The sequence below is a fragment of the Prinia subflava genome, chromosome Z (assembly GCF_021018805.1).
Source record: "Prinia subflava isolate CZ2003 ecotype Zambia chromosome Z, Cam_Psub_1.2, whole genome shotgun sequence".
Taxonomy (NCBI): domain Eukaryota; kingdom Metazoa; phylum Chordata; class Aves; order Passeriformes; family Cisticolidae; genus Prinia; species Prinia subflava.
In genome coordinates, this window is record NC_086283.1 from 7167377 (window position 1) to 7191243 (window position 23867).

General features: G+C 38.6%; 1 protein-coding gene and 1 long non-coding RNA gene across 4 annotated transcripts in view; one reads left to right on the forward strand and one right to left on the reverse strand.

Annotated features, from left to right (window-relative positions):
* COL25A1 (collagen type XXV alpha 1 chain) overlaps window positions 1-23867 on the forward strand; it is a 302634-nt gene that overhangs the window by 237514 nt on the left and 41253 nt on the right. For all 3 annotated transcript variants that reach the window (XM_063423866.1, XM_063423864.1, XM_063423865.1), the window contains 6 exons: window positions 1009-1062; window positions 2637-2663; window positions 4995-5039; window positions 8656-8688; window positions 8853-8888; window positions 12752-12796. In XM_063423866.1, the coding sequence (XP_063279936.1) occupies window positions 1009-1062; window positions 2637-2663; window positions 4995-5039; window positions 8656-8688; window positions 8853-8888; window positions 12752-12796 (240 nt within the window). The remainder of the gene's footprint in view (window positions 1-1008; window positions 1063-2636; window positions 2664-4994; window positions 5040-8655; window positions 8689-8852; window positions 8889-12751; window positions 12797-23867) is intronic.
* LOC134564750 (uncharacterized) lies at window positions 13248-17192 on the reverse strand. The gene is made up of 2 exons (XR_010083625.1): window positions 16216-17192; window positions 13248-14234 (listed from the first exon to the last, which is right to left on the reverse strand). It is a non-coding gene; the product is annotated as an uncharacterized LOC134564750 (long non-coding RNA).

Consider the following 23867-nt stretch of genomic DNA (forward strand, 5'->3'; position numbering starts at 1 on the left):
GTGGGTGGGTAATCAAAGGTATTTCTTGTGTATATGATGTATATCATGAGATATACATCTACAGAAGCTTTTACATAACAAGCCATAAGCTCTGGCTGTTTTACAGTGAAGTCTAATTATTGCATTATCATTTTATCTAAAATGAATATGAGTGGTTTTCCCATAAATGTGGGATATAAACACTAAGATATATCTGTTAGAGGTGGTTTTCTTGTTGTTTGACTTGGGTTTTCTTCTTGTTTGCTTCTTTCCTTTATTTTTAGAATTAAAGATGGCAAAGAAGATTGAAAATAAGTGTTATTTGCTGATTGACTTATGAAAATCATTTATGACTCCTTAAACTGTAGAATAATATAATACACATTAAACATGCCCAAAATTTGGAACACTGATGTAATGCTGACAGTTTTTAAATTTTTTAAAACCACCTTTCAGCCACTGATATAAGAGTATAAGAAATGGACAAGCAAAGTATATTTAAAAATTGAAAAGCTCTCTGTTTTTCCAAATTCTTCCGTTTCTAAAACAGGCCCTTCTCATTTTATTTCATTATCTGTCTTCCATCTGAGACCAGAAGCACAAATGTCAAAATAAATTAAGATAAGCCTTTCATGCAGCATTTCTAAGTTGTAGAGAAGAGGAAAGCATTGGCAGTCTTGCTGGGAAGACTGTGCTTTTAAGGTTGATTGGACAGATTTTAAGAATCAGGAGTTTCAGGTCGTCTTTCTGTTTAGTGCGACATCTGTGTTTTCACCTCCTTCAGAAGAATAATTTCTTCCCTTACATGGGTTAGAGTTAATCCACCATAACTGACAAAATAAGTCATTTTAGTGCCCAGCTGTGGAGTACATGCAAACATGCAGAGCCTTTTAAAATTCTGTTTATCATTACTTACACATTATGAGAACATTCGTGTATTTCATGATGTCTTTACACATTCACATCTTACACATTCATATATTTCATCACGTCTTTCTTAACTTCATCTTTTTTTATCTTTGCCTTCAGGGTGAACCTGGTTTGCCTGGCATAGCAGGAGAGAAGGGAGAAGCAGGGCTCAAGGTCAGTATTGAAAATGGATTAAAAACAGAAGCATGGCGTATGTGAGTGCACATGTAGATGACAGTTGTGCTTTCCAGCTTGGGTTTATACTCTGACTGGCTTTCAATGGCCTGCTCCCTCCAGTGATCAGTGCTGTAAGAGGCATTACACATCTCACCATAAAGAAGCATATTCTTCTGCTGTGCATGTATAATTCCAGTCAGTGACACTGACGCACAGACATCCACTGCCAGCTGAATGCAATATGCCTGTAAGTGTTTGGGAATTTGGGGACCTTTCAGAAAGGCTTTGTTTATGCCCCTTACAATGTGTTTCAGGCTTCCTTTCAAGAACTGCTGCAGTCAGTTCTTTGACAAATGTCACAGTGAAGTCTTGAGGGCTGATCCTGCTATTATGGAAGTTACCAACAAGCCTCATTAGGAGCATGTCTCAGCCTGTATTTGTTACATCAGAATGACTCTTTGCACTTTATTGTTAGATAGTTTGTTCTGCTGTTTTAATACTGAACAAGGGAAATGGAACATAAAGCTTATGATAACTTCATTTAAAAGAAAGCTCAACATGTCCAAGGTGATACTGTGGAACTGTGAGCCTCTGTGAGGGGGTAATGCTAAGTTCTAATCCCATCAGCTGCGAGTGAGAGTCTCTGGTGCACAAGTGCTCCTCAGCTGATTCTGTGCAGCATGCTGCTGCTGACAGACATGCAAGGCAGCCTCTTTACATTTACTGACTGGCTGCTTGTCCATCAGGAATGAAAACAAACCACTTGGGAGCATGACCTTTTCTTACTTTGTATACAGAAGAAGCCAAATTATGGCAGTTGATGCTTAATTTGTATTCACAGCTGTAGTCCCTAAGTTGCCTAGTGACTGCTAGCCATCAGAAGAGGCAAAGATGAACCAAAGTGCAGCTCTGAGCCAGAAATGCAGACTTGAGTTGTCAGGACCAGGCTGGTGTGCAAAAGTGCTTTTGCAGTTTTTCAAGCATGTTTTAATTTTGAAAAAAATAATGGCTATAAGACATCTTTTTGTTACAGAGATTGTTACAGAGAATGTAAGGAGCACAGAAGGCTCTTTACTCTGAAACAGCTATGAATTACTTCAAGACACTTAAGGCATTTTCTCTCTCTTGAGGAACCTTCTGAGCCACTGACAGAATCACGAGACTTTCCCTTCACATTCAGACTTTTTGTTTCCTTGGTTTGTTCCCAAAACAAGGAGAACCACATGTAGGAGACACCTTGGTCCCTACAGTCTGCTTCTCAAAGACAAATGCCTGTTTGTCAGAGTCTAGGACAAAATAGAGAGAGATATCTTCACAGGCAAACCATTGAAACTTTAAAAAAAATGTTAAAGTTGTACTGTCCATTGAGATCTATTAAATTTACATATTTTATTGTTCTTTTGGGATTTTCTTGTTTTATTGTATCATCTGAGACATTGTCATCAGTAGTGAATAATTATTAGTAATGGTAGTAATACTAACATTAGTATTAACTAATGATAGTAAGGCTAACACTGATATTTGTCTGAATTAGTAACTTACAACTTCTTTGCTCCAATTATTCTCTTTAGGGTGACCCTGGAGAAAGAGGAGAAAAGGTGAGATGTTTCACTTCCTTTGTTGTGGCTCTGTTTCGGATAACGTGCTTGGAGAATTGCCAGTGGACCTATCCCAAGTTTAAAAATAAAAAACCGCAGCTATTACCTACAGCTTGAGTGGCACTGTGCAGCCTTTCTGAGGGTCAGGTAATACCTAACTAATGGAAGTTACTGATCTGTGGTTACTGCAGTGGGATTAGTCACAGAGCGCAGTGATTGTGTGTTAAAGGCTGCACAGCTGAGTAGTCAGGCAACTAATCCTAACTGTGGTGAGTCTCAGAAAATTAGAGATCCACACATTTCTCATAACTTGGTTTTGATGCTCTGACACCTGTGTGGAATAAAACTGTTAGGTAACAGAATGATCAAACGACATAGATTCTAAGCAGTACCTGGATAACAAGCTCTCCACGCACTAAAAATGGAATGCTCCATTTGTGTTTGGGTCAGTTTAAGTAAGAGCAAGGGAGTCTGCCCCCATGATCTTCAGTGGTGCTGCCTGGAGAGGCACAAGCAGCACGCTGATGGTGCTCTTTCAGTGAGTTAGTAAGACATTGCTTCTCTGGTGTCCAGTCATACCAAGGCAGGACAAGGGGGTGGAACAAGCTCCATGCTGCAAAGGAAGAGTATAATTCTGGTCTTCCAGGTATAGTGTCTGGCAGGAGCACAATGAGTTCAGAGTTCAGCTTCCTCATCTGCTTACAGGGGCAGTTTGAGAAATAGGATAAGCCTTGTTCTGAGTAGGAGTCTGTGTACAGCCTCATCTTCTGCAAGTATGCTGAGCATACTTACTTAAGAAGTAAGTTGTTTGTACTGAGGTGCAATTTGCTCTTGAGCAATGCTTACCTTTGTCTTTGCAGCTACAACTGAATTTCACTTCCAGATCCATGTAAATCTATGTAATATCAGCTGGAAGCATGCTTTGCCAAGGCAATTGATTTCACATTTTCAATAGCACCATAAAAATAATTGAGAGTAATCTTAAGCATCTGTAATCCACATGCAGAACTATGTAATCATGAAATATGCACCATGAAATAATTTAATTTAAATAATTTCTTCTGTTAAAATGATGTTTAAAGTACTTCAGTAACCCTTAGTTTGTTTTCAGACATAAAAGGAATAACAATGAATTTTAATATGTACTGAATTTTTGTTACTTAAAACCATTTTATTTTTCCGTAATTATCCTTTGTCTTTTTCTAAAACGTGTAGTTATAGATCCCCTCAATATGCTTTGTCATGTCAAATGAACTTGAGATGACATTCCTGACTGTTAATCTTACATATTTCATGTATGTTTCCTTATTTGAAGTGCTGCTAGATTGTTAGCTAGTTCCCATTGTATCAATGATGTGATGTATAAATTGCTAAGTCTTCTCCAAATGGAATTTCACATTTAAGTTTTCAGAACAATATGACAGATGCTGAATAATGCTACTTGAGAAATTCTACTGGTTATCTGAACAAGGCCAGGAATGTGGTTTTAGTCTACTTATGCTCTGAGTAGACTAAATATTTCTATCAATATTTTTGGCATTTTAAGTACTTCTTGCACTTCACATGAACCTCAGGTTCCACAGAAATTTTTAGCATATATTCTTAACATGAAACAACATATAATGTATTTGACATAGTCCTGACTTCTTATATGGTTACTTGACTAGGTGGAAATTAGGTCTTTTTATAGATAAATATTGTGACATTTTATTTAAAAATTCTGTGCATTTTTTGAGTAGAAAATGTCTACTCATCCATGAAAAGGTGTTACCTGACTCTCACTTTTTTAACAAAAACAGTGGACAGAGTTTATGTAAAGTCATTTGGTAGCTCCTTGGAGGAGTGACATTTAGTGATTTTTCTTAGTTTGTGAATCATTCATGAAGGACTTCAGACTCAGAGAGTATCTGCTATAAATTACTTGAGAATTCCAATGAAAACTACTGGAAATGTCTAACTGTCATCTAAATTTTATTAGATGCATCTAGGTGAATGTCTCTGTGTTGGGAAGAAAAATGTATTGGTAATTTAAAGTGCTGAATCATCATGAAATCATTAAATCATTCCTTTCTTGCTGAACTGGAGTGAACTGAGAGAGATGGTACCAACAGGCATTTTGATACTTTGTGGTGGGGATTTTTTACATATCTGTGAAAGGGATGGCAGTTATAGTGAAGTCTGTGTAAGACATAGCCACTTCCTGTCACAGAGATTGTCTGTCTGATTAACAAAATCAGCTTGCATTTTTAATCATGTTGGAATGCTGACTCTTCTCTGCACATTGTGTGCTTACAGAAAGTCATTAAAATATAATGTGTGTTTGAATTGTAGGGGGATGCTGGTGAGAATGGACTGAAGGGTGACACAGGAGAAAAGGTAACACCACTTCTTAGCAGAGAAGAAAATGTGAGCCCTAGACATGGTTACAGTATAACCAATTAATGAAAATAATAATTTAGTCAAAAGAAAAATGCATTTTGAGCTGGTTTTTCTGTTTTTTTAAGATGAGTGATTTGGTCAAGTTAATTTTTATGAACAACAGAAAAGTTCTCACTATTCCATTTAACTAAGCATAAGATTTATTTACTTTATACAGCAGTAGCTCTACTACTGAATATAGACTATATCAGCATGGTTCTAGCTAGCACTCCTCTTTGTTGAAATTTGCATTATACAGAAGCTTTGGTCACAACCTGCCACTTGGAACTGCCCCATTGAATTATAGCTGTGTTTTCTGATACACCCTTTAACTCTTCCCCTTTTGGGTTTCCATCAAAGAGTGGGACCAAACCAATATGGGACAAAAATTAGGGTATTGTGATAGGCAAATTCCCTCCAAAATTGGCAGATGGAAAATCAAGAGTTGACAGTAAACACACTTTAAATCTTTATTCCAAGTGACATCAGCAATAACCTGCCTTTATACCTTCTTAGTTCATTGTTGCAAAGTACCAAGAAAATCACCAAAAAAAAGATTTTGTGAAAATTTTTATTTTCTTGAGTTTTCTTTCATGTAAGACTCATGCTCAGAAAATTGTACTGATGTTTTCAGTGTGGTTTCCTTACATAAGCCAATCTTTAGCAGAGAGGGTAAAGGCTGTGTTGCACATGAGAAAGGATCAGACATATTGATCTCTTCTGGCCATCATTTTTGAATCCATATGCTTCTAAAAAACACTTATTTTAGTGACTACACTTGGGCAGAAGCCTAAGTGCTTTTTCTGCACACCCCTGCATGTGTAAGTCTTAACCAACATAGAACACTTCAGTGCAAGGAGAAATTTTTGATGGATTTATCAAGCTGGTAAGGGATGCATGCAAATCCCTCAGGAGCTATCAGTTGGGTACAGTAAATCTGTACTTTGAAGAGCACAAGGATTTTAAGGCATATTCTAAAATCAGCAATTAAAAATAGACATTAGATTTAAGAATAGTCAAGTTACTTGATTCTTGGAGTTAATTTAAATAATACTTTATGTGCAGTCATGTTTATTAACATAGATGAAAGTCTTAAGAACCTGATTTACTTACTTAGACGATGTATCCTGGTAATATAATCTTGATCCACTCTTATGTGATTTAAGAATATAATCTGCTACAAGTATGAATTGAGATTGTTGTTCAGATAGATAGTCTACAAGTAAGTGTTAAATTTATAATCTCTCTGGGAGGCCAAGTACAGCTTCACTTGTTGCTTTTATTACTTCATTAGCCTTGAGGGTAATTTTGCATCCATGAGAATGCCCATATTGACCACCTGTCATCAGCAGTGTGCACATCCTCCTGTTTGGGATCTTTTTTGAGGAAACAAAAAAGTCTTCTCTTTCTGTCGAAGTATAAAGTTTTAAATACTGCTGTGTGAACTTTCAACTTGTGTTTAGGCAGTTGAGTTGGGATCAGCTTGTGGGAAGTGTAGGTCATTAGGAGACTTCTCATACTGCTGTATCTGAAGAAATTTCGAGATACCTCTTGAACTTCATAATGCAGAAGTCTCCCATCTCTTCTAGGTTTCATGTGATTTTCAGAGGTGACATGGGAATATGTTCTGTTTGTTTGGAGTGCACTGCTTTAACCATAATGGGTTAGAATCCTTTGCATTCATTTTTGCCAGACTTTCCAGAACTGTGACTTCATTGACTTTCAATATTTTTCTTCTTTTTCCCTGCCTACCAGACAATCTGCCACCCAGAAAAAAAAAAGATACAGTTCTTAAAGGAGAGCTGCAGCTTAAATTTTCTGATAGGTAGCTTTGCAAACATCACTTTCTGAAGCGCTTACAAGGGTGGTTTTTGACAGATAATTTAGGAGTAAGCATTAAACTTGGTGTTACTACATTATGCTTGAGATGCTTAACAGGGTTTATATTCTTTCCTGTTCTTCAGCACAGGGGGAAGTTTTCACTGAGGAGATTTAATCCATAGTCCATAGAGTTTAAAAACATTTCTTTGAAAGCTTAAATAGAATTTCCATGAGGTAAATAATAAATTATTTGTATGGTGAGAGAGTGAGATACCATGTGACAACAGATTCAGACTTGGTTTAGGTGTAGGTTCCAGTCTGTGCAAAAAATGTAGCTTTGTTTTCTAAACTGCTGTACCTAGCGACACTCAGAAATATAGACTTCCATCCTTAATTCTTGACCTGAGACTTTAGAATTAAAATGTCTTTGTCGAATTGTCCTACTTTGAAGACAGGGTCAATCCCAAGCTTGAGTTCTTGCTTCTGTTGTTTCACTGTAGCCTTGGTCCCTAGAAGCTACCAAGGATCTTCTTTCTTTGTACATGTGCCCCTGCTAAAGTTTCTTCATTTGCAAACTGTCTTGACTCAGCAGTGAATTGGAACATACTGTACCTTAATTTTTTCCTTTCCTTTGATCTAAGTTTTATTCTTGCATGAAGATGGATTATAAATGTTTTGTGTCTTATCTTCTCTATATCCATCATTGCCCTTCAAAATGTTCAACCAGTTAATGTTTCTTACCTTGTTTTGGCCCTTTATATCTATAAAAGGCTCTTGAGGCTTTCAGTTGTACATGCTTGTAAGGGATATTAGCAGTGTCACTCATGCATGTCTGTCAAAATGAGGCAGCTCAGGTTTCCATGTGTATACAATAACAAGTAATTAAACAATTTTTCAAATAGAAGTACACTAGTCATCTTCAGTAGTATAGCCTAACTGGCAAACTTTTCACTAGGTTTTTTTCCTTTTTTCCTTTGGTGTATGGTTTAAGGAAAAAAAAGTTAACTGATCCTCTGTCCTGTGCCTATCAGAGCCTATGAAATCCAGTCAACTCAGCAATATGTAGGCAAATCTTTGTGAATGCTAGGTGCCCTCTCAGAACAGGGACCTTTCCTGGATACAGAAATTACCATAGCTGTTTGTTCCTGTAAAGTATAGCCCTTATTGTGTTAATCTATCCATTTAAATACACTGGAGTGTTGAGGAAATAAAGCTATGATCTGTCCTGATGGAGATGAACTCATAGGTCACTGGGATTTTTTTTTTCAAAGTAAATCTTTATTGGCACAAAAAATGTCATCAGTTGAGTCCTGACATTTGCCATCTATAAAATTAGGTCAGATGGTTGCTCATATTCTTTGTAAATAACAGTGAATTATTTTTAATGTAGACCAGCAATTTAGAGATGTCAGAGTATGTCCCATATTCTGACTGTGTGAAGTACATTTATACACCATCTGCAGTTATTAGAGCTACATTCTTACTTGTGAAATTCGAGGTTAGCTATAATAGATGTTTGGGTGAGTGAAGCTAAATGTCTCTCTACATGGTCTTGAAAACAATACTGTTCGTTTTCTGAATCCCACTGATGTAATTAATTAGTTAAATGCCTGTGTAGCAGCACAGAAAACAGGCAGTCTTGCTATCCAGTTAATTTGGTATATAATGTTTCTGTACTCTTACATGATTTATGTGTTTCCTGGAAAATTGCTTATGTAGTAAGAGTGATTATTTCTTGTGGATTTTGTATCAGGGTGACCCTGGATCTTCTGCAGCTGGAATTAAGGTAATGGAGCTCTGAATAAGTTGTGCAGGGAGAAGGGGGATGGTTGGTCCACATTACTTTACATTGCCACAGACATTTTGGATATCGTAAATGTTACAGTTTTCCACAGCTCTATCTTAAATTAATTTTCTAAGATCTCATGTCTTTCGTCCCTTTTCTTTTAGGGTGAACCTGGTGAATCTGGACAGCCTGGACAGAAGGTACTACTTGGAAATACTCAGTTTTCCTTTTCTGCTAGATTTGTGTTAAATGATGTTACACCCCTGATACCAGTGGCACTTACCTGTACTTGGATGAGTCCGAGGCAGTACAGTTTCGCAGCCCAAGGCTGTACACGTGTGATCTATGTTTACTTTGTATTTTAAAAAGGCACAGGAATGATGATACTAATTAACATGAAAAGCAATTTTGACTAACCCACCTTCCCTTCTAGCCACAGCACACTTCTGGCATTGAAAGCTTACCCTGTTGCAGCTGGTGAGACTAACAAAGAATGGCTCTGCTCCTTGAGTAATCACAAGCTAACCCTGCATGTTTGACTATTAATCTTCAAACTGTGGTACGCTGTTAGGTCTCATCAGGAAGAAAATGAATACTGGTTAGAATCCCTTTCACACATGCTTGTGAGAGGAATCAAACCGTCAGTGGCACACAGTGTGTTTGGAAGGACACAGACCAGGTAATGCTATCTGTTCCTCCTTCCAGCATGAGAAATTCCCCTGGGTGCTGTGTGGCTGAGGCTGCTTCTTCAAGGAAAGGTCCTGCAGGAATTACAATAACTATTCTGCACAAGGCCCTGGGAAGCTGGGGAATATGTTCTTTGAATCCACAGTGCATAAAACACAGTGAATGCTGTGCCTTCCACTCCCTTTCGTGAGCAGGGGGCAGGTCCTGTAGGGACAGTAAAGAGACAATGAGAGAACTGGATTTGTGCATTGCAATATTTGGTTTCCCTCTGGAGCCATTGGCACTGTTCTTACCTTTTACAACATTGAAAATTTTCCACTGCACGCTGCTGCCAGAGTTGAAGAGAGTCCTTCTGCCAGTTGAGATATTCCAGACAGACAGTCAAGAGCTAATATTCTATATAGTGGATGGCAAGACAACCATTTTCTAATACTCAAGGTATTTTGGTGACTAAGCAAAACTCCAAACCACATATAAATAGGAAATAAATAATAAATTAAGTATTTTTATTTAAGAAATTATAACTCTCATCAGAGACTAAATAAGACTACTATGGTTGTAAATGCAGTTCCTTAGTGAAGTGCAGTTTTAATTAGGAAAGGTAATCAAAGTAGTTCAAAGCTATCTAATCCAGAGAATCATTCAGTGTGTGTGTTCTGCAGCATTTGCTTTGCTTGGGTAATAAACTAGAAAATGCACTTAAGCGCCTGTGGATATTCAGACTCTCATTAAGTGGCTGCCATGAAGGCAAAACTAGCAGTGATTTATCAGCAGGTTCCTGGCTCTCAGTCCCAGGCACTCAGATCTGATCTAATTCAAGCAACATGGATGAGTGAAAGCTATGCAGTTCAGACTTTCTATATTCTCACCTTCTTTTTTCGCACCAAAGGGGGGCTTAGTATGTTCCTTCGAGTCACCTCATGATTTCCCCATGTGTCACACTCCTGTCCCAGCCATCAGCTCCCATGACGTGCCCAGTCAGCGTGCCTCCTCCAGCTAGGTGCCCCGTGTCTGCTGCCCTGCACCCCTGCTTAGCAGGGACTTTTTCACACCACCAGAGGTTGTGGGAGGCTCTTTCTCCAGTTGGAGGCACATCTTTGCCGTCTACATGCTTGTCCCCCCTCTCTGTGTTGCAATGATATTTCCTTCCTGTGTCTTGTTTTCTTTCTTTTATTTTCCTTTTTCATCTTCTTCTAGTTCTCCCTTATCAGTCTTCTAAGGAAAAATATGTGTTGAGCTGCCCATCAAAATACTATTTGCATGAAATTAAACATGACGATATTTCAGCACTCTGATGGGGCTGTTCTGGGCCAAATTGTGTGCTGAGGTGACAGAATGACCTGCTTTGCTGTTGTGTAATAGAGTTAGTACACAGCTTTTGTTTCTTTAAAAATTATTCTTCTCACAAGTCATACTTGGAATTTTTATATTAAGAAAGGTCCAAAAAAGAAAATACTGTGCATTCACCTACGATGCTAGTTGTAATTAAGAAATAAGGATTGATTTCATTGTGTTTCATTTTGATGTATCATTTAGGGGCATTTTAGTTGTCTGTAGATAACTGTGACTCTGAACTGGCTTTGGTGGATCCTTTCTGCCTATTATGTGTGAGTGTGTGAAGGCTGGCTCTGTCCCAAGACTGAGGAGTACCCTACAGCAGCAACACTAATATAATATCAATTATAAATATTCCAATTCTGTGCTTACAAGTGAAATTTAGTGCTTCCCTAATTAGGTGGGAACAGTTGATGGTCCTAGTGCCATATGTACGGCTGCTCCTGCAAAAAGTGGAAAGACAGAGGAGGGATTTGGAGTTAAAATTTTGTTAGTGCAGTGGAGTATTATTCTTTTGCAAGAGTAGTAACCCATTTTCTGCTGTAGAAAGTGATAGTCAGCATACCAAAAACTGTCTGTTGAAAATGGCATCCTAGCCTCTATTCTTTCATCTGATTTTATAATTAATATTTTGAGACTGGAACCTTTCCTGTGCTTTGAGGCAATTTGAACAGTTAGAACTTTGGAGAAACTGAAACAGACAAAGAAGCTGTTATCAGATCCTTCTATACCACTTAAAAATCACTCCATTTGGTAAAGTGATTTGCAGCCCTTCTGCTGTGTTTTTCATTTTGTGGAAGAATGTAATATTTTTATGGGCATTTCAGGTCTGTATAATATCACTGCCTCAAAGAAGTGTCTCTGGGTAGTGCAGTCTGATGAACACCTATGTTATGTGTAGGTGTGTTTAGGTTTGTGTGTGTGTACATGAGTGTATGGATATATGTAAGCGTGTGTGTACACGGGCACATAAAATATTTTAAAAGCACAACCTGTAGGTATCAGCCCAAACCGCAGAGTTGTAGTCTGGATTTCTGTAAAGCTCATGAGTGTAAAAAATCTGGAATATAGTTCAATTCATTATAAAGGTAAAAGTTGGCTTCAGAGTTCAAACCTGAGCTTCCAGAAAGTTTAGGGAATATTCAGATCCAAGGTGCTGTTTAGAATCCATCCCTGTGTTAAAAGAAAATCCCCAGCCTTTAAAATAGTATTTTATTCATGTGTTATTGCTCTTTTTTTTTTCTGTTCATCATCTTTATTTCCCTAGACAGCATCTTTCTGTTTAGCTGATATTTCAAAATGACCATTTGTGAGAATGTTGTCATTCTTGTCTTGAGACTAATTCCAGAATTAATACATTCTGTTTTCAATACTTGTTACAGTATTACCTTGCAAACAGAGTTATATAGGTCTTTCCATTGCACTTTTAAATAAGCAAGGTTTTTCTGAGTAAAGTAGTAAAAGGTTACATTCCCCTATGCTTTATGACACCATGTGTATTCACAGATAAAGAGCAAGTTCTGAAATGATTCTGTGGATAGCTCTATAAAACTGATGGCCCAGTTATAATTAGGCAATCCTGCTTGAATTGTGAAAATTTAAACCAACATCTTCTGAATTGCTTTGTAGCTAAATCAGACAGTCACACAGCACAGTATCTAGCTCAGAGTTGAAAATGGAACAGAATTAAACATCTGTCATAAGCACGGACCTTAAATGGTAGTGTGTAAAATGAACCAGTACTACTTGTTTTCTTCTGTTTTGCTGAAGGCTAATGTGAATTCGTATTTGGCTTTCCTGACATGGATTTTCAGCCTGTGTGTCATCTTCAGATTGAAGGTTCCCAGAAGATACCTAAGTTCTTACCATGACTCTTACTAATTGTACATTTAAGTCACTTTTTTTGAAAAAAACAATCCTGCTGGAGCTGACTAGCAATCATTCATGCTCTATTATCTTGATGCAGAATTTGCAGGGCTGTTCAATGGATAGGGACCGTAACTGGATAATGTCTGTAATATTATGTAATTTTCCTGTGTAGGGTGAACCAGGCCTTCCTGGGCTTCCTGGACTCCCTGGAATAAAGGTAAATAAATTGTAGTACCTGTTGTAATGGGTGGGAACACCACAGAGAGGGGGGAAATGCAAGAATGTGGCTCAACTGGGTGTAATGTACTTGTCTTACATCTTTTTCTGTGTCTCTGGTATTAAACTGGGTTTTTTTAAGAAAGGTCTCACATGGAAAATTGATTAAGTGTCTATGAGCAGACAAACAGTATATCTTACATTAAAATCTGAGGCAGAATATTTTAGTTATTTATTTTAAAAATCTAAAATAGTAGAGGTTTTTATATTTTTTTTTCTCTAATGGAAAAGTCTTGTCATCAAAGTTTTACTTGGTTTCCACTTCGATGTGTGCTTTCCAGTAGCAATATTCTACTGAATTAACCAAGCCTCCAGCCAGAGAACTGTATTAATTATACACAGGCAGTGGAGACCTGGCTCTGTTAACAAAAATACTCTGTGCTCCATTATACTGCAGTGATTTCCACTGAGAAGTCAAAATGTTTTAATAATATTCCAGTCAGTGTTAGCAGCGGTCCCTGACACAACACCTGGTTTAGTCCCTGGCTTACAGTTTGTCTGGAATCTTTAGGTAAGTTGATACAAAAGACACATAGTTGGTTTAGTTCTAGCATAAGTGATTAGATTGGGAGCTGCAGACACTTGCACAGTTTGAGCTGCAACTGTGTGATTCTGCACAGAGTAAGCAGATTCACATATCCTCAGTGAGCACACATCAGAAAGGCTACTTTTCTTTTGTGTCAAAGACAGTCCTTTCAGAAAACAAAATCTCCTTGAAACTTTTTCATTGCATTCCAGCATGGGCCTGTGTATGTCTCAAGGAGAAAGTTTGTAGGATTTTTCCCCATAACAAGTAAGATAAGTCAGAGACTAAACTCTTGTCCACTGTGGTAGGATTCAGGATTTATCTCATGGAATGTAACATTTGCAGTGATTTTCTCAAGGGACCTGTGAATTGCCACAGTATAAAAGCATAATAATCCTTTTGTGTTACTAGTGAATTATGGGAAAAAACTGAATATGCGTATTAGATTTTGTGTGTTGTAACAGCTTAAAATATAGTTCCCGTGGAGGTTGTTCATTTTCTGCAAGAATAAATGCTAGACTGAGTAGTGAAGATCATGAAGGAGAAGAGTCTTGTGCGATTAAACTGTTTTTATAAGGGCCTTTGGCAGAAATCCCTATTCTGTTTGCTTTAATAGTGAGCAAAGGGGTAGCTCAGTTGGAGGTCAGTGGGGCACTTGCCTGAGGCACTCATCCCAGGGACACTTGCCAAAAGCAACTGGAGCTGTGGCTGGTCTTTGGGGTTTCCATGTTCATGCAGACCACATGTCCATGTATATAACCAGTAAATAAAAAAGTCTCCATCTCAGTGGTTGCTCTGGGAAAATTATTTGTTGGCAATAAGAATGGCTCAGAAGGGCAGCTTCCAGAATCACCTGAAAGACAAAATGTGAAGTGAAAAACAGTGGAAGTGTGGGAGTTTTGCCCAGTGAAAATTTGTTTCCAGATTGAGTGGATACAGTAGAAAAACTGTGCAGTTGCCTGCAGAGCAAAATTAAATAGTTTGATCAAATATTAATCATTTAGGAAAATACTTTCTCCCGTTTAAAATCCAGTCCCTGAGGGAGACTGGTGGTGTTTCAGTGAAGAAATACCATCTAGTGAATTCTGCACTGAGGTGGCTACCTGCGACCTGGATGGTGACGAGGAAGTAGAGTGCGTACAGAACAGGGCGAAGCATATCTGGTCACATCAGAATTACAGGATGGTTGCTGTTCATTTCAAGGCATTTGTAAGCTCTGTTTTATTAAGCAGTCTGTAGCAAAACCCCCTAGATTCTTCTAAGTCACTGAGATTATGTCTGTTGCATGAGAAGTGGTAGCAGAAACCAGAGAACAGCTGGAGTTAGGAATATGGGCACTCACCAACAAAGGAAAAGTAGCATTTTTCCCCCTTTTCTCACTGTCCTTTTTCGCAAAAATTTATGTACCACCATGGTAAGATTATTACGTCGACTTCCAAAAACAGCATCAATGTTATCTCATGGAGAAACAAATTTCGAGTGATCTGGTGTTGATCAAAAGCTGCTTTGAAATAGCAGTGACAAGATGAGAAGCTTGAGCATGGGGGAAACTCAGTTGTCTGGACTCAGAATCAGTTGGTGCTGTCATCTTGTACAAAACCAAGAGGAATCTTACTTGGAGCAGTGACTTCTTCTTTCCTTTTCTTTTTTTTTCTTTTTTTTTTTTTCTTTTTTTTCTTTTTTTTTCCTTTTTTTTCTTTTTTTTCTTTTTCCTTTTTTCCTTTTTTCTTTTTTCTTTTTTCTTTTTTTCTTTTTTTCTTTTTTTTTTCCTTTTTTCTTTTTTCTTTTTTTCTTTTTTCTTTTTTCATTTTTCTTTTTTACTTTTTCTTTTTTCTTTTTTCTTTTTTCTTCTTTTTTCTTTTTTCTTTTTTCTTTTTTTCTTTTTTTTCTTTTTTCTTTTTTTCTTTTTTTTTTTTTTTTTTTTTTTTTTTTTTTTTTTTTTTTTTTTCTTCTTCTTCTTTCTTTTTTTTTTGTTTTTCTTTCTCTCTTTCTGGAGTGATCCTTGTTGTTTGTTACAATTTTTTTCTGGGATTTTGGGTTCTGTTCCCATGTGGACTTTATAAAATTCTCCAAGATATGTCTTTGCTATTCTGTCTTAATAGTGATATGTAGTAGTGGTATAACATAAAGACATAGCAGAAACTTCTGGCAGTGTCATTGCAACATGTAAGAACTTGTTACAAGATACAAGTTTCCATAAGGGAAATTTTTCCTAACAAACAGATTATACCATTCTCATGCATTTGCATGCCAGCCCAGTAGCTGTTGGCAGAGCTTTATCAAGCTTTTTCCAAACTTTGTGAGAGGTAAGGGAAAAGTCAAGATATAGCTTTATTCTACACATTGAAGATTCCTGGATGTAGTTCTTAAATATCAAGTCCCCTTTTCCTTAAATCTGTTAGTTGAACATTATATTGCTTCCTTGTGAATGTTTCTCTGCAACGGCAGGCTGTATTAAGAAATGTTTTAGGTAACTGTGCACATGCACAGCACTCTTCACAAAAGCTAAACTAACCTGTGCAAACACAAATGCTGTGCCAGGCAGTTGGCCAGATCTCTCCAGCTACAGCTTGTCTTTCTTCCCGTGGTTGAACAAGCTTCCAAAGACATTCAGCCCTCTATGCTTCAACATCCATAAAGGAGTAATGAAAGCTAATCACTGAGAAACTTTCAGCTTCTTATAATGCCATTTCAGTTAATTAATCAATGTTCCTGGGAACCTGGAAGGACTTGGCTGAATGTGATACTGCAGTGTGAATGAGTGGCAACATTGGACAGACATACAAGTGTTATATCTGAATTCAGGGTATGCAGCAGGGTCTTTTATTACTTACTTTTCTGGACCCATTCCCTATGCACATGCGGATGTTTTGGGAGCTCTTCCTGTTCCTTTTCGTTCTCTCCTCCTTTGTCAGTTGGTGCCATGGAGGAAACACAAGCGCAGTCAGTTATTTCCAAGACAGTGAAGAAGCTGTCTGTGACATACTGGAGAAACATTTCTCGAGCACCTGTTGCTGTTCAGGAATGGCTGGAAACTTAATGAGCCCTGACTGTGTTCCACCTAAACTCAGAATATTAACTCATCGCTCTACTATCCCCCAGCCGATGCCAAGCAGACACAGAAGCCTGTCTGTGAAACACAAACTTCATATATCCGTTTTACCTCATAACTTTTGCAGGAAGATACCTACAAAGCAGCACTTGCTTACTGTAATGGAAATCATGCATGCCCTCATTCACTGTAATGTCAGACATCTCTCAAATCTCCTGCATTGCATTTTCTGGAATTTGGCCTGTACAGTCCTCAATTTCTTCACTGCAGGGAGAAGCCTTCACAAAACACAAGCCTCTTCTCAGTAACAGCATTTTTTGCAGGATCTAGATTTTTCATGGTATTTCTGCCATTTGTCCCTCAGTTTTTAAAACAAATACTGAACTACAGCACATATAAATTTTTATCATGTTCAAGAAAACTGAACCGTTGAGCGGTTTAGCATGAGAAGAGAAAGGTTTCTTAGCCCTTCTGCTTTTGGGAAGTATGGAAAGTTTTCTGTGTTTTAAAATTCAGTGGAAGTGGCTGAGTCAGTAGACTTGCCAGTATGTAGTGTCTTGAATCTTTCTATACAGTTACTTTGGACTAACTTCCCTGGGACTGTGCCTGAGCAAGGTTTCAGAAAAACTTGCATAAGGATATGGGAATTTAAATCAATTTTATATCCTTTTATTTTTGTTTCTGTGAAAGCAAAAGCGGTTCTAATTTTTTCTGTACCTAATTTTTTTTTCTATACCTACTCAGAGATCTTATCCTGTAAAAACTAAAAGACTCTTTGCTCCACAGAATGTATTTTTTAAGGTCTAGAAGACTTGATACTACTTTCACCCAGTTAGTTCTGTTAGAAAAGAGAAATTTTGGAGGAAATGAGAGAGAACTTTCCAGCTGGATGCATAGAATTTAGTCTCCTATTTAAACTCTTGTAGAAAAGAGAGCAACTGTGGTTGAAGCTTAGATGTTTAAGTGCTGCTCTTACCATCTGGCAGCAAAATGGAAGGAAATCTGAAGTGAATAGTAGTTCTAAGCATTTTGGTTTGGAGTCAAGGCCATTTACTGCCTATAGGAAAGTTTGGTAAGTTCCCCTCTTCTCCCAGGAGTTCTTAGGAAGGCAGTTCACATTTTCCTAATACATTTTTCCTTTTCTGTGTTTCCATTCTTCTTCCTGTTTTTATTCCTTGATGGTGTTAACAGGAAACCTGCAGGGTCTCTATCTCTCTTTCTCTCCCTCTCCCCCCCTCTGCAGGTTCTAGGTGTAAATGCGGACTGATCTAAAGAAGTAGGGCTTAGTACCCACCTTTGGTGGGCTGGGTTTCAGAGGTATCTCTGCATTGGCAGGTAACATACACGACATGACAGTGCAAGATGTCTTGAGTATTCGCTTTCCATAATGGAAGTAGATATACAAACATGTATCTGTGTACTACACATCTAGCTTTGTTCATTCATTCTTAGCTGCCTGCTTTCCATATGTTATGGCAGTTGCATAGGGTAGACGTATAATTTCTCAGAACTGATTTTGAGAATCAAGGCCAGAAAATGAAATCATCATTAACATTGGATGGTACGCATGTGTCAGGGTGCTTATTTGGGTGTTCTTTGGGATAAATACTTCAAGTTCTTATTAATTTCTCAGAAACTATTTACTCCAAATCTCTTCTGTTCTGAAAAAAGCTAAAACATAAGGAACTGAAACACAGAATGTTGTTTCCTCTAAAGCTATTAATAGCTGGAAGACTGAGCTTTTAAGAACTACTTCACAGCATATGTTTTATAGCTTAGCGTAATTTTTCATCGTACAAAAAAAGTGCAAATCAAAAATTTTGAAAGCAGCTGAATAATGTCAGAATCCAACACCTTACTGTGTTCAGAAATCAAGTATTTTGTCATTCACAAAGAAGACTTGACATCAGTAATCTGGAATTATTTTTCAAATACAATATTTTATAATATCAGAAATGAGGACATGCAATAAAGCTCCTTACCTTTCCGAAGAGCAACTAAATTCCTTAGATTTGTCATGTCTTTTTTAACAGAAACAATTTGGGGCCAAACTCTTCATCATTTAGCATTTTGGTCATAGAGAAGAATTAAAAATCGGGTGCTCATTAGAAGCGTTTTTATTGTATCCTCAAAAATAGTTACCATGCCGACTTGAATTACAATTAGCCTTAAAGTAAGAAGTCCCTTACATGATTAATGAATGCAGAATTAATCAGAGTCGTTACTGGTTCTGATAGCACTCTCCCAAAGCAACATACTTTCTAAGCAGACAGAACTTAAAAGCAAGAAGAAAATTAGGCTCACTAAAAAGCAATATATGTCATACAAAGTGAGGCGTGTTGTGAAACCTCAGGGTTCCAGCCAGGTTGTTTAGCCAGGTTTTACTTCCCTAACTCCAAATGAATCACAAAGTCTAAATACGCGTTTGGAAATTCTAAACCACAATTGTTTTTCTAAGTTTAGAGAACGATTAGGGAGTAAAGATATTGTTTCAAATGCGATGAGTGAGCCAGACAACCTGTTTTAACTGGCAATTTCTGGAGCCAATTCTAAAGTGATATGAAAAGCCTTAAGAAAGACCTTATAAAATGGGTTAGGGTTATTTTTTATTTTTATCAGATTTCCTTGTACCTTGTTAATTTCCTTCTTAGGAGCTGAATACTGTAGACATCCTGAGAGGAAAATTCCCATGGACATAAGGCTATATATAAAGTCCCTCTAATGCCCTTCGCTGTGACAAAGTACTCTCTGACTTGTATAATCTAAGGCCAGCTGAGTTTCTGAGAAATTGCTTCACTGGAACTCAGTGCTGCAGACAGAGGCAGGGCATGAGCAAGCACAGCTCCACAGAACACCATGGATTGCTCTGTTACAGGATCCTGAGAGTCTGGCCCTCGCTCCTCTCCAGAGTGGAGGAGTTGCAGTATTTTGCTTAGATAGAGACCTCAAAAGCAAAGTCTTTTAGGAAGCAGATGGCAACTTCCAGGAAATCAGCACAGGTACCCATGAACCAAATCAAATTTATTACAGCTTCATAGCTGTTCTCCAAATTGTCTTGCAGCTGAGTTTGGGGTCTTTTTTGATAGCTCTTCTATATATCCCCACCTTTGCAGGATTCTTTCTGTAGAGTTAGGCAAGGAAAGGGCATCATACTGTTTTTGTTTTAAGTATGCTCATAGGTGAGCCGGGGTAAAACTGAAGACAATCACTGGTGTCTTGATGTGATTTAAATTAGGACCCTTCCACATCAGTCCTTGTCAGAAAGGAACTCTGGGGTCTCCCAAGTCTGTGACTCTTGAAGAATTTGCATGCTGGCTGTCATGGGTTGGCACTGGCCAGATGTTAATGCACTTATGAATATATGTTTTTTCTCTAACAACTCCTGTGGGATGTGATCAGGAACAGAGCAGAGCAGGCTTAAATCTTGAAAACAAAAAAAAACCTACTAAAACTTTATTAATTACATAAGAACAGGGACAGAAATACTCTTAAACACACACAGAGACAGAAATAAAAACTTCTTAGAACATTTCTTCTTCCAGTTTCTACTTCTCTACTCATCACTTTTCACAGACTAACTTTTGGGTTTTAGATCAAACAATCACCACTCAAAAAAAAACTAATCTTCAATTCAGCAAGGGAGAGAGGAGTCTCTCTGGCACCACAGACTGTTCTCCAGAACACACAGGTCTACTCCTTATGTGTTCCCATGTCACCCATGGCACCGCCCAGAGAAGTCTGCCAGGGTGACTCTCTCTTTTTCTTATGTCCAGCGCTCTCACCGCTGTCTCATAGGCCAAAACTACATACAGGGCTTTTTAAGGATGCTGCATGCCGAGCTCTCCCCTTTTTACCCAGGGGCCGGGGTTCCAGGAGCAGGTCTGCCCTGAGGGCAGAGGGCGCCACCTCACTCTCTCCCTCTTTTTTCTGCTCGCTCCACTCTTCAAGTGCCAGTCACTGTAGCAAAAGCAAGGGCAGCTGCATCTACTCAAAAATGCAGTTTATGTTCAAAAGAGACTTAAGTTCAGTCCATGGCTGACATTATGCAAGAGAAGTCTAGCTCAGAAGGCTACTCCTCTCATTCTTCTATCGGGTTCTTTCTAATCATGCTTTATCATCTCAGTCTCAGGCCGCTTCCCTCTCTCCGAAACCACCAGTCATGAGAATCAATGTCTAAGAAAAGTTTCTTTCTGCCAAGCAAGGGTTAACAGTTTTTTCTCGGCAGGGTGCAGGCTCAGGCACTCCCAGGCTCGGCAACCCCCACCTGGCTCGGCACCTTCTCCCGGAGTTTGGGGGGGGGGGGTGTGAGCACACACAGAAGGCACTTCTACAGTTTTCCACCCCTCCATCCTGGCTGGGGCAGCTCAGTTCCAGTCCTGTCCCTTCTCTTCTCCCCCCCCCCCGGGGGCTCCGGCTTACCTGAGCCCCACCACGTGTTTCCCCTCCCCCACCCAGCCTCGTGGCTGGGCAGGGGAAGGAGGCTGGAGACGTCTCTCTGCTGAAACCGGGATCTGAAAAAGAGGCCGAACCCCCTAGACTCCTGCTTTTAACTCTTTGTGTCCTCAGAGGCGTGTCCAAACCTCTGAGTGACCAATCCAGGTGCCAGCAGAAAAGCTGATCACTGATTGGACTGCCCACATCCCCCTGGAAAAAAAATTCACCTCCCTTGCAACCACAACACTGGCCCATGTTATACAGGAATTTTTGGAGGTCCACTGGACCTGCAGACTGGAGTTTGGAATCTCCAAGCCTGTCCAAAGCTGTGTGTTCAAGCATGGTTGCGGTTCTTCTCCAGCCCACACCGCTAGGTTTTCTGTCAGTGGAAAAGGTGGGGTGGATCCCCCTTTCCAGAATCCTCCACAGAAATTCAGGATGCTTTTACGTGGTATGCCAACTCCAAGGTGTGCACGCAGAAGTCTTGACCTTGGTACGGTTGGATTCCCAAGAGAATGCCAGGGAAAGGTGTTCTTGTGTGTCCTACCTTGGTGCAGACCTGCCAGTCAGCCCAGGCACAGAATTTCCATGGTTTTGGCAACAGGACTGACACTGGAAAAAATATTCCAGGAGCAGTGAACAATGTAATAAAGGTCAGAGTTAGACATCTAAATTTCTCTGACTAATTCTAGTGCATAGCACTAGATAAGAATAGGCATTGAAATTACATTCTCCTTTCTAAAGGTTGGTTTAGTCACATTACTGTAGCACAGAGAAAATACTGTAATAATCTCATGTAGCTGGAATATAGTAAGGTAAACATCAGACTTACTGGTAGAGAATTTATTTCATTGTTATAGGAAAGTTGTGGTTTGGATGCCTTTCTGCAGCACTGGTTTCTTTTTTAGGCTTTCATTGATCTGGATAGGAAAACGTGTGGTATAGTCATTAGGAGAACAATTAAATGAGGGAGAACCTTCTGTGGGAAAACAGTGTACCTGTCAACTGCTGTTGTCTGCTGATTGCTTGCATCAGCATAAAGCTTTGTATTTCAGGCACTGAAAGAGGACAGGAGTAGGAGAGGAGTAGGTGTGTCTGTGAGAGCAAAGTTTCAAGCAGTGATGGTGGTGTGTGTCCCAGCTGTGCAATGGAGGCTAGTTTGGACCAAATATGGTGCTAGAATTGCACTGTTAGTAAACATTTGCCAAATTAGTGATGCCTAAAACAGAAACCAGCAGTGAAAATGGTACCTTTTTTAAGCAAAAGTCCGAGCTTTAGGCAATTACGGGTTTTTAAAAACTTAAGGATGACAATGACAGTGAACTAAAGTGCGTCTTAGGGTTAACTTCTAATATCAAAGCTAGCCTCTGCTTCAGCCCATAAAAGCTTTGATTATAATGAAAACCAGTTCTAATTATTTCTAGATGATAATCCTCATAGAAATCTGACTATCCTCCGAAGTAAATTACAAGGTGACCTTTTGATACTAATTTCTGATTGAGCTTACATTACACCAGGTTTACAGCATTTTAGGGCCCTTTTCTGCTTCAAACTGTTATAAGAAATGAAAACAAACATTAAAAATGTTTGTAAATGGTAGTATATAATTTGATCTCTGACCCACTAGTATTTCCAGTCAGCATATACTTGAGAATGAAAATGAGCATGAATGGAGATAGTCTCTGTCAGTCTTTTAAAATTTTAACATATAAAGGCATTAAAAATAATTCTTAGTATCATAACACATCCATTATGTAGACTAGAAGAAATTTACATGCTTTGTTTTTTTTCATACGAATCTGCCTGTGTTGGGATTAATACAAATTGTTCCAGGTCTAACAGTGGATGAAGTTTGAAGCTGAAATGCTGAAATTTGCCTTGTTGACATCTTGTGCAAAGTGGTGGTTTCTAAGCAGTGATTTCATAACTATACCAAGGCTTAAACTAAAATGTGTGACAGAGTCATCATTTGCTGATAGCTTTCTATACAGCTGCCAAGCAGTACTTCAGATTACAGTATTACAGATTTTGTCTTCCCTGTCCCAGCTTTAGCAGGCAAAGAAGATTGCTGTACATCTTAACTGGATAAAACTTTGATTTTGTTGTAAGAAGTTGTATGAGATGTTTGGAAAAGCATTGTAAGTCTTAGTTACTCTGATCCCTTGCGTTCCTCTCAGCATTTCATGGTAGTTAGAACAAATTCTGAGTTCATTTAAGCAAGAGACTTAAGAACAGCAGATGCTTCAGTGAACGTAAGAACCAGAGTTGCGATATTGTCAAACCACGGTGCCCTCCCAAGCAAGCCTTAACTTTTGCTTTCCTGCAGCTCTGTGCCAGCTAAATCAAACATGTCATATATTTGCAAAAATAGCTAAATCCCTTAGTTCTTAATTTTCTAACCACATTCCTGTACAGCTCTGGAATCTTGTTTGTGTCATAGACAAAAAGTCATAAAGGTCTTTGCCTTGCCTTTGCATAACTGGGACACAAGCATGCCTTACTGAGAGGAAATTGTTTTCTTTACATTTCACACAGCACTGGCAGTGCCAATTTTGATAGACTCCTTTTTTTTGGTTGTTTTTTTGCTGTCTGAGTGGCATAGCAGATAGCATACAGCAGGAAATCATCAATATTATGGCAGGACACAGAAGTATAACCAGTGAACATTTTAACTGATGCCTTATACTGTGGTTGCATTCAAGAGATTTGAAATATTAGAGAAGACATGGCTTAGTTTCAAATTATTCAAACACGTTGTCTTTTTACTTAGAAGCTTAGTTCAGATGGCAAATCAGATCTGGTTTTTATTCTACTTATCCTCTCTAGCACTGGATAGAGGGAGAACTGCATGTTCTTCTTAATGTAGCCAGGTTTTAACTACTGCAGTTTGTTTCATGTGTGATAAGAGTACACTGCTCATGTTCAGCTTGGCATCCACCGTAACTGCTGCATCTTTCTCAGCAGAACTGCTACTCACCCTGTCAGTTCCTGGTCTCTGCC